A 15,385-nucleotide genomic window follows, 5' to 3' on the forward strand; every position below is an offset into this window, starting at 1 on the left:
CGCGCACGTTGCGTTTCTGAATGACACTGGCGAGAAGCAGAAGGAGGTAGCAGAAATGGTCAGTTCAGCCGGCAGCGGCTTGAGTTCCATTTAACGAGTTCTAAACTGACGTTTAGTGTGTTTGTACTGTGTAGGCAAAATGCTCGAAGGGACGTGTACGGTCCGGCGTGAAGTGTGTGATGGGAATTGCAAGATGGTGGAGAAAAAAAAAAGGTCGCCGTTAATAAAGCAAAGAATGACAGCTAGATACGCGCATTCGCCGTCGGATGCTGTTACAGCGGGTAGAGAGAAGAGATGAAAAAATCTCCTCTTACACAAGATGGTTGGTATGTGGCCATCGTAGCGCTTTTGTTTGTCCATTGAAGCTTACCTATTTCAGGTTACTATCAAACCGCGCGCTCCTTCTCTACCTCTCTCTCTCTATCCCTCACGTACAGATAGTGCGCGATTATAATCTCTTTCGGCTTCCTTTTGATGAAGCTCAATCATCATGCCCGTCAGGTGTTTTACGCTCGGTCAAGCTATTTTAATGTACCAGAGGGAGAGATAAAAGCGGACAAGCCTTGGAATATCGCACGATCAGCACAAAAAGCGTAAAATCTTAAAAGAAACGACCTACACACGATGCTTCCTTCCCGTTGCTTGCTTAGAACCGTTTTCAATTTAAAGTTTAGTGATTGAAAAAAGGGAATTTCGACAATAACAAAAAAACGTTCATCCTAAGTTTAGTCTTTCCTGTACTCTGCAAGAAGAGGCACCGAAACATCTCTGGCTCTGGCTGCCGCCTTTTTCCACACATTTTCCCTAGCGAATCGAGCTCCGACCGGCCTTTTCTCAGTTGGTGTGGAATGTTATGCTTCGAATATAACACGTTTTTACCGTTCATTGGTGCTCTCGCCCAAATGCAAACCCCTACCCTTTCCAGCCGGGATATGCCGGTGTCTTTCGAGTAACTCTGTGTATCGATGTGTATGTGTGTGTGTTTGCACATTTTATGATTCGCCGCTTGAACGGCGCTGTGTGCATTTATGTGAACGTGCAGGGCCTAGCCACGCTTTCTTTGCGGCGGCGGCAGCTGCTCACACAAGAGCCTCGAGAGCCCGATTTGGTCAAAGATAATCGAAACGCTTGTTAAACCATTTCTCTACGCCGTATTGTTTTAAGTGGCCCGAAAACCCTACGGAGAGCTTTAAAATCCCCCAACCCAGGTGAAGTAATAGTCCACACAGATCCGTTTCATAAGCTCCTCGGTCTGGGCGTGCTTCCCCCAGTTCAAGGAGGTCGGTGCCTTTTAGCACGGTTTTGGCCGCTGGAATTTAAGGTCCAAGTCCAAGTTACACAGCCAGCGCTCAAAACTTACATCCATGTCGAATTACTGGCCGTTGTATGCGGGTATATTGGGCAGTAGTATATAGTATACACGAATTGCAAAACATGCAACATCAAAGAGTAGCGACGCCCAGGCGGCTGAGCTTCACAAAAATCCAGATCAATCGTCATCGAACGATTGCTGGCTTTATTAAAGGAGCAAAAAGGAGGTTTATTTTTGTTACTTGTTCTATTTGGAGCATTGGAGATGGCTTGAACCTTGTAGAAACATCTACATCGTCCGAATATTTTTGTAGCCTCGTGTCGAGGACCGAAGAGTTCTGACATCTCTAGTAAAAAAACAGGAAACCGGTAGCAAAACAAGAGAACTACGAAAGCACTGTCGCATGTCATCTCGTCGTTAGCTGATACGCTTTGATTACCAAAGTACTGAGCATGGTTTAACGATGACTAGAACCACTGCGACCGGGAGTTGTCCCGTTGATAAGCCATCATCGTTCACCGTCATAATCGCTTCTAGCCACTTAAAGAATCGTTAAGAGTCTTTGCAATGGTTGGCACATTTGCTTATCAGTTGCATTGCAAAGACAACGACGACAACGACGACAACGACCCCCGCCGACCGCTTAATATACACTTCTTCGTAACGTCACTTACAAACAAATTGGTTTGTCTCGATGGTACGGTGGTTAGCACAATCTTCCAAAGGTTCTGGAAAAAGAACACAACCGTCCGATGTCCTCTTCCTGTTGCATTCGGGCCTGATAATGCGCGTCACGTTTTGCAGTGAGTAATCGGCGATGAAAGATACTGTTTTTTTTAAATCCTACGAGTAGCTATAAAATAGAAATTGTGATGAGTCAGGAAGTGGCTCTACAAAGTTGGACAACAGAAAACAGAGAGTGATCCTTATAAAATGCCACTGCAAAGGTGTTGAGCAAATTTCGTGTCCAACGAATTGCTGCTGTGGATTTGTTTCTAACCAACATTACATCAAGGGAGATGACTCATGGTAGTGCTTCCAGTTCAGCATGGCTTACCACCTTTTCCTCCCGTGAGTGTGATGATACAGCATCTCTCTGTCACCACCCTCTCTACCATCCAGGCCGTAGGTTACGTTTGTTGAAGAAGCCGTTTTAACAAGCTCTCCTTTACTTACTCTCTACCGGTGTACGGTGCCGCTGCTCCGTGTATGATACAATTTCCAGCTCGCTTCCGGGTGTTTGGGAACGCGCGCAAGTGCGCATGTCGTGCAGCACAGACGACGACGGGGTCGTGCCTCATCCAGTGCGCGCTGCTCACAAACACTTCCGCAAACTTGGCCAAGGATGCAGGCCTCGGCCAATCATCATATACTCTCTACCCCCTAGAGTTTGGTGGAACACGCGCGCGTACACACATCTTCCGGTAGAAGCTTCGGGCCCCGGCGGCAAATAACGACCGTGGCATGATGACTCATCGGGCATTCGGTTGAGTGGTTGCGTTGTAGGATGGTAGAAGGAAAAAATGTTTACTTGTGTGCGCTATGCGGGAGTCAGTAGGTTCTGCTACACACCTCCGCAATCGTAACGATTGCGAAAAAAAGTCCCGCAGGCTTCTGAACTCCCTTTTTCGTCCTTCGATCCATAATCAGCTTTCGATGAGCTGCTTCACCTTCAGCCCTGCTCTGCTGCGAGCCACCTTTCCCAATTCTGATCGATACTTTCACTGAAGGGAAATGCTCCGGTTTTCCCTTATTTAAAGCGAACCCAATTTTATTGCTCTATGTTGTGTCCGTGTTATGCCGTGCTATTGAGCGTACGCATGCAGAAAAGTTTAGTTTTCGCTTTTCAATATGAATCTCCCCCTTACTATCCTTGAACTTGTACATGTTGTTGATGGTGGTGTGTTTGTTTTTGGGACACGCGGGTTCTTCGAGGGTGTTGTTTGACTGCACTAGTGAATATAGTTTCAGTTTTCTTTGGAAAACAGACACTGTTACGAGGAGGGGTCACCGGTGTGGAAGATTTATGAAAATGAAAAAATGAATGTTTTATGGTGTGTACATAACGAAGACAGGAAATGAAGGTTTTGTCATTCTGTTTAGTTATTACTTTCGGGGATCGTTATCGCAGTTTATTGGAATATAGTTTATGCATTTATGTTGTTGTAGTTTTATTCGTCAATTCGTTCACCATTTCTTGAATTGGTTTATAAACATTATTATTCCAAATAGGAGTGCCTTCAAAATATTTATTTTTTTGCCAAGTACCCTATCTGATGCCCTTCAATATCAAATATGTACAATATGGATATATTTATACAAATCATGATCCGTCCCCTTCATTATCTGGCATCTCTGATTATGCATGGCATAACATAATGCTTGAATGCTAATGACTTTGTTAATAGCATCATTGACAAATGCATTTGAAGTACAATTTGCGTTACTCGTTGCAGCATCCGACAACTGTACCACTTGATAGGAGATTGCTCTGCCGGATTACACCCTTTTCTGATTTCGTTTTAATGAGCATGGAAATATTTACACACTCCGTCACACTGTATCCCCTGCCGGCTATATGGGCAAGAGTGCTTGCATTCTGGGATGAATGTGGGATGACAAAACAAACGTCGAAAATCAAATCAAACCCCTTCATCAACCCTTTTTTTGTAAATACTTCATCTTCTCCCTTATATTTATAAGCGGTTTACACCCAAAGACTGTCTACACATTGCCTTTTAAACACTTTTTAGTAATATTCATGGGATGTCAAATTGAAGTGTTCTTGGTTTAGCCATAGAACAATAAATGCAGTGTAGTAAATTAAATGTAATTATCTAATTTAAAGTACGGGGGTTTTGGTGCGATTAGAACTCACAACCTGTCATGTCTTAAGCCGAGCGCTATGCACGGCACCATGTGATCGCTCAGTGCGAATGCAGTAAAATTAATCTTTTATTTGGAGCTGTACGACATCCCTTCCTGACTCATGCTATATACACATACCCTCATAATTAAAAATCCGTCATGCACGTGTGCATGGTAGAAATATCTATCGGAGCCAGCCATCATTGTCTCCAATGCAGTGTTGAACAACGACTTACTCTCCTCTGGTGTGACATACGGTGGGCGCGAAACCATGATTGTCACCTGGCATTAAAACGCACCTATTGGCTCGCCTCGGTGTTGTGCGCGGTCAATCCCACAGGATTACGACCGTACGAGCACACGCAAAACCCGCACCCGGTAGTAAATCCAACGCTCTCGTCATTGCCTATGCGACACACCAAAACCGATGTAGCCGTTTTTCCCAGACAGCATAAAGCAGCAGCAGCAACGGCAGCATTCCCCAGACAAGTACACAAGCGGGGAACCCCTTTTCACAAACCCTAGTGTACGTAGGTTCATAATTTAATTCCGTTCAAATCCATCGCCCTCCCGGTTTGTTTGTTTCCCCAGGTCCGACTGCCGGACCACACGGCGTTCCCCGTGACGCTCGATATTCCACCCTCACATGGGCGACCAAATTGAGAATTTCTATCGAATCACCTCGATGCGGGGTGGACTCGGCCGAACAGGACACCATTTGCGAATGAAATTTCCTATGTTTCCTACCCATAGCTGTGTGTGTGTGTTTGTGCATTTCCCCTATCGAGGGACTAACCTACCGGGTTTGCTCTATCGTTCGGTTTACGTTTTTCAAATGCACCTTCGGTCCTCATAAAAGATGCAGGTATATATTGGCGCATTGCCCTCGGGGGCACTGTCAAAAGTGATTCGAAACAGAGCCTGCAATGTGTACGGACAAAAAAAAAAATAACCCAGAAGTATTACGCACGGTGCGCTACATGGCAATATGTGTCTGTTACACAATAGCTTCATATCAGAGAGCGAGGGGATGTTTGTAGTAAAGATTTCTTTGCCTCCTTCAAGATCTTTGATACTGTTGTTTAGAAAGCAGTGAGCGAAACTGACTACTTGAAACCACCATACATGGGAATTGTAGTTTAATGTCTGTCCGAGCTGTTGAAAGAACGTAATTGTGTCCCACACACATACACTTGAGTCTCTTTTCGACCTTCATCTCGGCAGCTGCTACAGTTCACGATTCAAGATCTCACGCAGATGACCATCAGCAGTGTGTACTTCTCTCGGCGAGTACTGCTTTCTTACACAATCACGCCTGCGTAACTGAAACTCGTAATTGAAAACAGTTCAATCCGCTCGGTCGTGTACATGACCACACAGATACCCTTGTTCACACTCAAACACACACACACTTGTATCTGGGTGCTGCTGCCCTGGGTCTGGGCAAAGCTGCAACGACCCAATTTTTGGTCTTCCTCATAACATAAAATCATTAATTAAAACCAAACGAAAGTAAGTCACCAATACGAGCGCATGATACCTCGATCCACCCTTGCAAGAAAGGGGCAAGTGTTGTACGACACATACACACGTAGGCTGCCCTTACCCCTTGGGGTGGGTATTGTGTGTGTGTGATGCAATCGGTACCACATACAGCTCCCACACGCTTGGCCACCGACAGAGGAGCAATATTGTGCATCACTGACCAACATGAAATTCCCATCCGCTTGTGTTACTGCGCTGTTGTTGTTGTTGCACACCGCCCTTCTGCCTCCCATAACACGCACAATTTGTAACGAAAAGGGTGCGATGTGCTAATCCGTCGTCGGTAAATTGATAATGATGGCGCATTACAACACGGGTTGCGTTTTAAGGGGCCCGCTTGGCGCGTTTGGCCGATGGTGGTGTGGCACCCAAAGTCGGAAGTGCAAGACGTACCCGAAAACCGTTTGAAAGTGTCGTCCCCACCGTAAACTACACACATTCTCTGCAAAGGATGAGGGGTCGTCGCTTAATTTATGGCATGCTCCCCATGTCTCTCTCGGTGTTGTAAACGATCGGCGAGATCATGTCGCGTGCCCGGACATTTAATTCCCCGTGCCACTGTGACGGGAGTTGGTCCGCAGTTTGGGGTTAGACGAAGCGATTTAAGGTTGATTCGATTATGGTTAAACGGTCGGCAAGGGATGACATCCAGATGAACTTTGCGTGGGAGTTTCCACCGGGCAGCAGCATCGGTGTAATAAATGTGTTAATTCGGATCAGCTTGTAATTTCAAGGGGTGTGTCAGTCTATGTGTGACATGTTAATTTTTTGCCCCCCTATTAATGATGTCATACGTCCAGGGTTTTGGTAATTTCCGGTTACCGTAAGAGATATTACACATCTACGACGCTCTGTCTCCGTTGTGCAAATGGCAAATTGAAAGTTAATCTTAAGGTTTATAGACTTCCTTTTGGTAGCATGGGCGAAATTGTTTGCGAAAACGATCAACGACCGGATCTGCCGGGTGTGTTATGCCCCAACCCGTTATGCTGCTGTGCTTCGCGCGCAAATCCGTGCCACAATCTTGATATAGGCGCTTGCGCAAAATACCCTTCCCCGACCCAAAAACGACTTTGTTTTGCATAAGCCTTCACAAGGGGGGACAGGGCAAACCTGAAAAGAATTTGTCATAGGATCTCCCCGCTTTAGGGAGTTGGCTTTAACACTGATCGCCGGCCAATCTGCTTTTGCCACAGCTGCAGTTGCGACGATACGGATGAAGGAGCCTCGGCAAACGATTGCTCAAACTTATTGCAACTGTGTACTATGTTGGCGCTACCGCTGCCGCCGGTGTGCCTCGACATGCCTGGGAGTCGTCGTCGTGCTGGTGACTTCACGCGAAAACGGTGGTCTAGTGGGGTGTGCTGCAACTGAGTTACGTCGAGTAGTGCTTCAGGGGGAGAGACAGTGTCTCTACCACTGAAAAGCAATACTCCAATGCACAGGCCGTTCAACTTCTGCAGCTACGTTTCGTTGGCCTATGTGTGAGATAAGTTGTTTTGCTTGGAGTGGTGGACCAAGAAACAAAAATCAAAACCAATCTCCTCTTGTTTTCGTGTTTTCGTCGTAAACGTGTGATTCATCAATATTTTTATGGAGCCTTCTTGTGTGTTGGTGTGTTAGTGTTAGTTGATTGTAGGTTAGGACGTACACCGCGGATCAATCTTAAACGGTTTGATCGCGGTGAGGGTCAAATGGGTGTTTATTTTATATGTTGTAGCAATAGCAACGTGTGCTACGTAACACCACCTGTCCACTAGAGAATGGACATATACAGGAGGGTGTACAACCTTGTCACAGTTTCCAAGTAGAGGACTAGAAGGATATCAAGCGAGTTTGGTTGAGTATCTCAGATATTCCTTTACTCCAAAAACATGTGAATCATCAGCAACATCAGATATAAAATAGATCCAAATCTATGGTATCGGATCAGAAAAATCTATCATTCATTTGTTATGATCAGTTCGATGTGTGGCGTTTCAGTATTTTCAGATTGGAATTTGAACCTCCCACCGGTTATGCAAATGATTATTTTGCTTCCGAGTTCGTTACAACACCTTCACAGTTAGTCTCCAATATTGTTTAAGCACCATTGACTCTATACTGTCCACTGGGACGTATTCCCCCAACAAAAAAAAAACATCGTACTCTGTATGACACATTCTTGGAGCCTGCATACTTCAACCCTGTGTCAGATCCTCCGAAAACGTAAAACTATCAATACATGCAAATAACCCTGCGAAAGATCTGATATGGAAGTTGGTGTGGTAGTGGTGGGAACCTCCATCGAATCCATCACCACAGTGGCGTCATTCGGGTCGCAATTAGAGGCGACAGGTTTGAGTGTGGTGCCTGTAGTATATCTGTGGACACCTAACAATGACACACACTCACACGCACTTAACATTGACATTGGAATTTTCAATTAAGACAATCCCCTGACAGAAGACAACGGTAGTGTGTTTAACGTACACGCGCACGCGCCTCTATCTCGTTAGGTGTCTCCAGTGCGTACGAAAGAGGGGTTGTGTGCCAAGGTTTACGCGTTAAAATCACCACCTGTGTACGCGGACGACTATATTTGCGCGCGAACGGTTCGGCGTTTTTCGACTTACGTTTGATAGTTTAGAGGAGTTTTATTTTCGGTAGCGATTCGTTTTTTTTGCCATCAACAGCTTTCTGAGTGGAGATGGTGGCGTTTCGTTTGTTTCATTCAATTTTAACACCTTTGAGGCGCCATACACCATCACCTCCTTGAGTTTGAAGAGTCTCGAAATGTCTGACTCATTATAGCGCACAGGGAACAGGGTATTACTCATGATTGATTTTTGTACAGCAGGCAAAGGTGTAATACGTCATAATGAGTACAATTTTAGTGCATTTTTTGCAGTAAAATATTTTCGCTTTTTTAGCTAATTACTGTACGTAGTTGTAAATGCTTACGTGCAGGTGCCGAAAGCTCACATACACGCCTCATAAAATACTAATTACGGTGTTACTTCGGAACATTCCTTTCTGGTGTGCAGCAGAGGAACAGACACAAAAAAATCACCCGCAAACAATCTCATCAATCAAATAACTCTATCCCCACCTTCGTTTTGCCATTGGCGAGTTGTTGGTTTGGGTGAAGAAAGGACCATAGGGCGCGCGTACGGTGTGGTCATCATCGTTGTAATAAAATAGATTGCTCAGATCCCGCATCAGAGGCGTTCCGATCCCGTTACTGACGGGTCGGTTGAAGAGGCGGCCTTCCTCCCGAGGGGAACGTGCCTCTATTGCCGAGTGCATGTTTCTAACGTTTGAACAGAAAACGCGATTCCGATTGACCATCACCATCCATCAGGGCGTGTGCAAGCTCTCTCGGTGGTGTGCCCTTCGGCGCCCGATCAGGGCTAGAAGGCAGTGGAAAGATCGAGCATAATAGTTAACGGGGTCGTCGTCATAGAGGGTCCTCAATGACGCTCAATCGATAGAGGGGTTTCTGATTTTTTGTTTTCCACCAACACCTCAATCCCTCCCCGGGTCCATTTCCAACCAACACAGCTTTATTGCTAATCAATCTCTTTCACGAATCTTCTCCTCCTGCGTTTCGAAGTGTTCTTAACCCATTGAATGTAGCGCAGCGACGTCCGTAACTCACGCAGCGTCATTTCTAACGCCACTAGCTTTGTTAGTGGAAAGATCTTGGAATTGTGCACCTTTACTGTTGTGTGATCTTTCAACACATGTGCGATGTTGGCAGATGTCTTAATTTAACTAGCTTTCCTATCTTTTTTTCTTGTCCATTGTGGAGAAAGCTAAACCCAACGCAAATGGGAATAGGAAGTTGAAGACACACGCAGCTTCATCCTGCATTAGCGTATCTTTTCATTCCGTTCATCGTTAAACTCGGTGCAACTTCCTGCGAATGACTTGCGTTGACATGTCCGCTGGCCGGTGTGTCAGAGATACTGCGGGAGAAACACCCAGGAGGTGTTCCGTGCGATGACTGGCGACACTAGCTTCTCTCCGCTGGTGCAATGTTTCTTCGCAAGTCATTAAACGAGCGATGTGGAAAGAGTAGTTTTATTAGAAGTAAGTGTGAGAAATGGATAGAGTGTAGTTTTATTACTTCAGTGTTCATTTTTGTGCACACTTGTGCATATGTTTAGCATTTAAGTTATTGGAATTGCTAAAGATATAGAACGACCCTGTTGATATGTTTCTTCATCTCCAATGGACTTCAAGGCTCAACGTTTCTCATAACATTTACCGTAGAGTTAACAGAAGTCATGAACTTCGTAATTGAGTTTGAACGTCATACGCAATCTTTGGAAATTCCAACCACCAAAACGATACAAATCTCTGCCACAACAAGCACACTGAGCGTGGCGAAAACACATCACTTGAGTGCGTGACCGCAAGTGCTTGAGAACTGTGGCAAGAACAGTAAATGCTTGTTTTAAGTTCAGATCGTGACAAAACGGTTTTAACCGATACCGAGGGCAGCAAGAATAACGTCAGCTACAGAAACAGTTCAAGAGAAAAAAAACACGGTGGGAAGTTCCGTTGCGTTTAAACTTATGCAACCGTGCTCGATAAACGAACACGTTTGTGCCGCCCGCACGCACGGCTTCTCTACCGCCCAAACAGGTCCTACGCCGAAACTGTACTTGACACTGAACGATTTAAGCTATGCGCGATGCAGTAGACATCGCTCGTAACTATGACCGGTGTCGAGGAAAACGATGAACAACCTGCCAAATCCTCTCCGTCCCCGCTGCATGGTAGAAACTAGTTCCACGGATGCAGGACAGAACCCTCCCTACCCTAGAGGGCATATCAATCTTCCGGCATGGTGTGGAACAAGTTTTTCGGGTTTCGTAGTTTCATCCGCAGGGAGGCCTGCAAGTCGTTGATGCGCCGTGCACTTGCTATATGCATGTGTCGCTTGAGGCATCTTCCACGGAGGTATCCAGAACCGTGAGTCGCGTGCGTGGGGGAATTTATTAGAACGAGTCTCACGGAAGTGAACCCATACATTCCGAAGGGGAAACCAGATATCCCGGTGGAACGCAATTTCAGTAACTAGCCGGCAGCAATCTGCAATCCAAGCATAGAATGATGGTACCAACGAACGAATGGGATATTTTTAAATCCGGACACATATTTTAAAGCACCCATAATGGCCGAACGGCGTGTTGTCGTTGGCAAAAGTGCATCACAATGTAGGCAGTAGTTTTGCCACAGAACGTCTGCAGAGACGATGCTCTGAAGAGTTCAGAGTTTTTACATAGCAGTACAACCTACCCGAGTTCCATCCAAACTGGTTAGATGTTGCCCTGCCGCGGTAGGTAGATACTGCGGTTTAACGCTACAGAAGCCAGTCAGGGTCAGTTCCGTTCCGGTAGTTGTACTGAAGAACCCTGTCAAGTGGTGGAATACATGTTACTTGTGCTCTGATCGTTGCACTAACGTCTGCTCAACATGGTTTGATCGCATCGAGGGTAGGAGATTTATAAGCTTGTCTGGCTTCGGAGCAATGACATGACGTTAGAAGCCAAGAACAAGTGCACTTGGTGTCGGGGTAATGGCTATTTTGTTGGTGATGATCATTACAATGGCTTATCATTTAAAAGTCTCCATACACGGACCATTAGGCGAGATATTCAAGAAGGCGTCAAGCGTTCCCTCTGGTATTGACTCTGTCGTAGTGGCGTTTTCCGACTTCCCGGTTTTTGTGCCACTTGAAGCTGAAGTGCCAAACAAACTTAACGCTGTTTTTTATGCAATAATCATTTCTCACGCGCAATGCAACTCCTCGGCCAAAACCATTACGAGGCAAAAAATTCCTACCACAAATATGTGAAACCATTCTTCTGGACATCAGTCTGGATGTGGACCTGGACGCGCGCACCCCTGGATGGCGAGTGAAAGTAAGTTAGCTAGGCAAGCTTTCCTTTAACCTATCTCGTCGCCCCGCTAGAGAGTTGTCATTCATGCGCTCTCGCACGCATTCCTCGGGTGCGTACAACCGCAAAACAAAAGTTTAACGCTTTGACCATCGCCACGTTTCGTAGTGGCCTCGACGCGCGCGGTGTCCAGTTTTTTGTTATGGAAAGGTGGTAGATGCTGTATGTGTGTGTGTATTTCCCTCGGCCGTGCGTCCGTTTTGGGATGTTTTCTTGGGAGCTGGGAGAGTACGTTTTGTTTAACAAATTTAAATATCGTATCACACGGGCATGAGGGTTACCTCCAACTCCTTCCTCGCTCTGTCATCGCCTTTTGTTCGTTTCACTCGCTCACTCGCCCGCTGGTTCCCGTTTTTGGAAGGGGGAAAACCATTAACGCGAGGAAGAGTGGCCGGGAAGCGACCTAGTCCGACCGTGTGACTGTCGGCCTTCACGTAGGTCAGCGTGAACCACAGGTGGGGGAACACAGTGTCCAGTTTTACAGGTGAAATTTATGCTCAATCTTATGCTGCACGGAAGTTACGGTGACAGGGGAAGGCCCTCTACGCGTGCGTTTTTGTGTTCCATGGAAAGGAAATCGGAAGCCTCCGCGTACAGATGAGCCGCCGACCGGGGTTTCTCTCGGGCTTTGGTGCGATAAAAATGGTAATCGAAGGATGATGCTCCTCACACCGTTCGACGCGATGGTTAATTAGATAAGATCGTCTATCTCACCTGACTGTTGAGACCTTCCCCTAGCGTGATTCCAGGGGTAAGCTCCAATGATCCGAGGAAAGATACACGCGTGTTGAGTAAACGTATAAAATACGATGATATTAATATCAAATTTTGGAATCAGTCCACTCAGATATGTCTCGCTCACTTTCCGGGTGTGCGGTGTGATCTATCTTCTGGTGTTAAATTAAGAAATGAAGATGACATGTATTGTTTCTTAGAAGGAATAGATTGGATGGCTAATAGATAATGATGCTTTCCTGTGGGAATTTAGTAGCTTTATCGTCGGCGAGTGTATGTAAATGGACAATTTTCCACCTAATGAGGGTGCAAATTTCAAGTTGGTGAAGTTTTACGCCCTTGTGATTTTGAAAATAAATCGCACAAAAATACTATGCCGAGATTCATTATCGTGTAATATATTGCTTTTTTTTGGATGGTGAACGATCATCACGTCCTTCTGTGTTACTTGGAGTCCATATTTCGTAGAACCGATGCAACAGTGTGTTGCGGTTCCGTAGGCATCTTCAAAGATTCTTCAAACTTCCAGATGTTCCATCAAAAAGCGGCGATTGGTTAGTTTTGTGTGTGTATGCGTAATGAACCGGCATGTTCGCTCCCAGACATCCCATTCCTGGGCATTCCTGGACTGGACGTGGTGTGGGCCTCGCTCAGTGTTATTACTCCCCGGTTCCAGCTAATGCCCCCCACTAGAACCGTAAAAGCGGCCAGTGAATAGAATTAATAAACGATCGCTTCCTCTTCCATCATCCACCAAGGGGGGTGGCCAGTGTAGAGATGGCGGTAGATTTGGAAAGCATATGTTTTTGTAAACCGCGCGGGCAATGGACGCGGTCTCGGACTATGCTCACTAAGCTGGAGGAATATAATATATAATGCGAGCTAATTACGGACGAGTTTTTTTGTGGAGTTTGTTTGTGTTCCTTTCTTGAGCTCTGCGTTTTGATGTGTTGATTTGGGATCCGGTCTAGTTTCTTGCTTGCTTCCAAAAAAAGATGAGCTGAAATAAAAGGTAAAACACATTTTTGAAGTTGAGCGATGGGGCATTGTTTGAAACAATTTGTGTTGGTGTTGTAAAAACTTTAAAGGAGAAACAGAGTGCAGGAACCTGCTTTGCCAAACTCCTCGCACACATGTTATCATTAGAACGCGAGCGTCTTACGTATACACTGCTTGTGACATTTTTTATCATCCATTAGAGCATGTATTACCTGAGTGTGTTATGTTTGCGCGTTATACGTCCGGAAGGCATGTTTATTTACACCCCAACGCATATTGTTTGGTAAATAAAGGTTTGCAGGCTTCAAAACTAACGCTCTAAAAAACCCGTACGACGACTGATTTTAAGTGCGGTAATTTTTATGTAATCTTTTTGTCCATTGCTGTGGGTGAAAAATTAGGTACACTTTTGACAGCTTAACACGTTCCGGGAATATATTTTAATAATACAACATAACGGTTGCCCCGCTGCAGGGATAGGTTTTTATCGATTTGGTACAAGGTTAGCCGAATCGCTTGTCGTAACCTTTTAGCGATGAAATCACCTTCTCGGAAGGGTGATATATAACTTAAATACAGCAACAAAAAATACTATAATCGTCGCAATATAAATAAAAAACCTTATCCAACGCAAACCAACCCGTGTTTGATTAACCTTGATAGTTCCTCAACCCTGTGAACTAACTCCCTGAGGTGGTATTCTCCGGCGGCATCGCAGGATCGCCCAAGAGTGTTTGATAAATCGTTCTCAAAAGAAAGAGACCAAGCGTCGGGTTGACCGGCAACATACGATGAGTTGCGTTGGTCGAGAAAATCAGCGCAAAAGTGTTTGTGCTGTAAAGTGTCTTATCGGTCTTTTAATCTTTACCACACCAGCCGCCAGACGGACATCAAGCGCCACTTGAACCGGTCTCTGGATGGAAGGAATTCTTTCCTGTTTTGTGTTTGCTGGCTGGCTATATCATCCAGCGCAGCAAATGGTTAATTTTCGGGGCCGATCATTTCGCGATCGCAACAATGACGTCAGATTGAAGTGAATTTCTGCGTCAACTTCGTTTCGGGCGGCCGCGTTTCGACAAGTATGTGTGGTTTCCGCAAGAACCACACCTAGATTTTGATGAGACGCAAATAAAGTTTTATTTGTATTTTGTGGAGGTGGCAATGGTTTGCAGACAAGTCAATAGCTGGATAGGAGGAAGAGGACACAGTTGTGTGTATACATCAAGCAGAAGATAAAGCCTCTCGAAAGGATCGGGGGAATAGTAGGGATTGGTTCGCGATACACGAACCAGATGGTGGCTTTTTGTTGAAATGTTGTCTCAAGCGTTTGATAAAGCGAACAAGTTTGTGCGGCTAAAGGTAATCTTTCTCTTCAACTAATCTTTCACTTTTGTTTCCGTCTTCTCTCTTTTGCACAGGATCAATTTGACAACATCGCCACACACACGCAGAAAGGAATTGACTTTATCGAACGATTCGGAGGCTTCATTCGTGATCGCAGTGCCATCGAAGTTGAATATGCACTTAAGCTGAGGTAAGTCTTGTTATTTTGATAGTGATAATATTCCTGTTTTATTTATTTTCACATTTAGCGTAATAAAGGCTCTTCTACGTTGCTAGGATCGGTTGAGAATCGAACTTACGATTTGCCGTGCGCAAGGCTAAGCGTTTGGCACAGGGCCACGGGAGCTTTGTCCGATTTGATCGTTGAAATCTCATTAGTTTCAGGATGAATGGAATGGGGTGTTTGTTGGGCTGGAGGTTCCGCCTGCTTTTATATTCAAATTTTTGATCAAAAAGAAACGTGTGGGAAAGCGGAATCAATTTATTCGGCACGACACGGCGTAGAGAGTAGAAAAAAGCAACCGAAACGAAGAAAGAGCTCCGCCCAGTTAACTTCAATATTTATGGTGACTCATAAATCATACGTTAAATGGTTTTGCTAGCTTCTTTCTGAGGTATCGTTTAGATTTTT

General features: G+C 45.3%; 1 protein-coding gene across 24 annotated transcripts in view; it reads left to right on the forward strand.

The window, feature by feature from the left end:
• LOC3290080 (formin-binding protein 1-like) overlaps positions 1 to 15,385 on the forward strand; it is a 64,931-nt gene that overhangs the window by 30,434 nt on the left and 19,112 nt on the right. For all 24 annotated transcript variants that reach the window (XM_061645444.1, XM_061645451.1, XM_061645459.1 and 21 more), the window contains one exon: positions 14,829 to 14,944. In XM_061645444.1, the coding sequence (XP_061501428.1) occupies positions 14,829 to 14,944 (116 nt within the window). The remainder of the gene's footprint in view (positions 1 to 14,828; positions 14,945 to 15,385) is intronic.

This window comes from Anopheles gambiae, chromosome 2 (assembly GCF_943734735.2).
Source record: "Anopheles gambiae chromosome 2, idAnoGambNW_F1_1, whole genome shotgun sequence".
NCBI classification, from domain to species: Eukaryota; Metazoa; Arthropoda; class Insecta; order Diptera; family Culicidae; genus Anopheles; species Anopheles gambiae.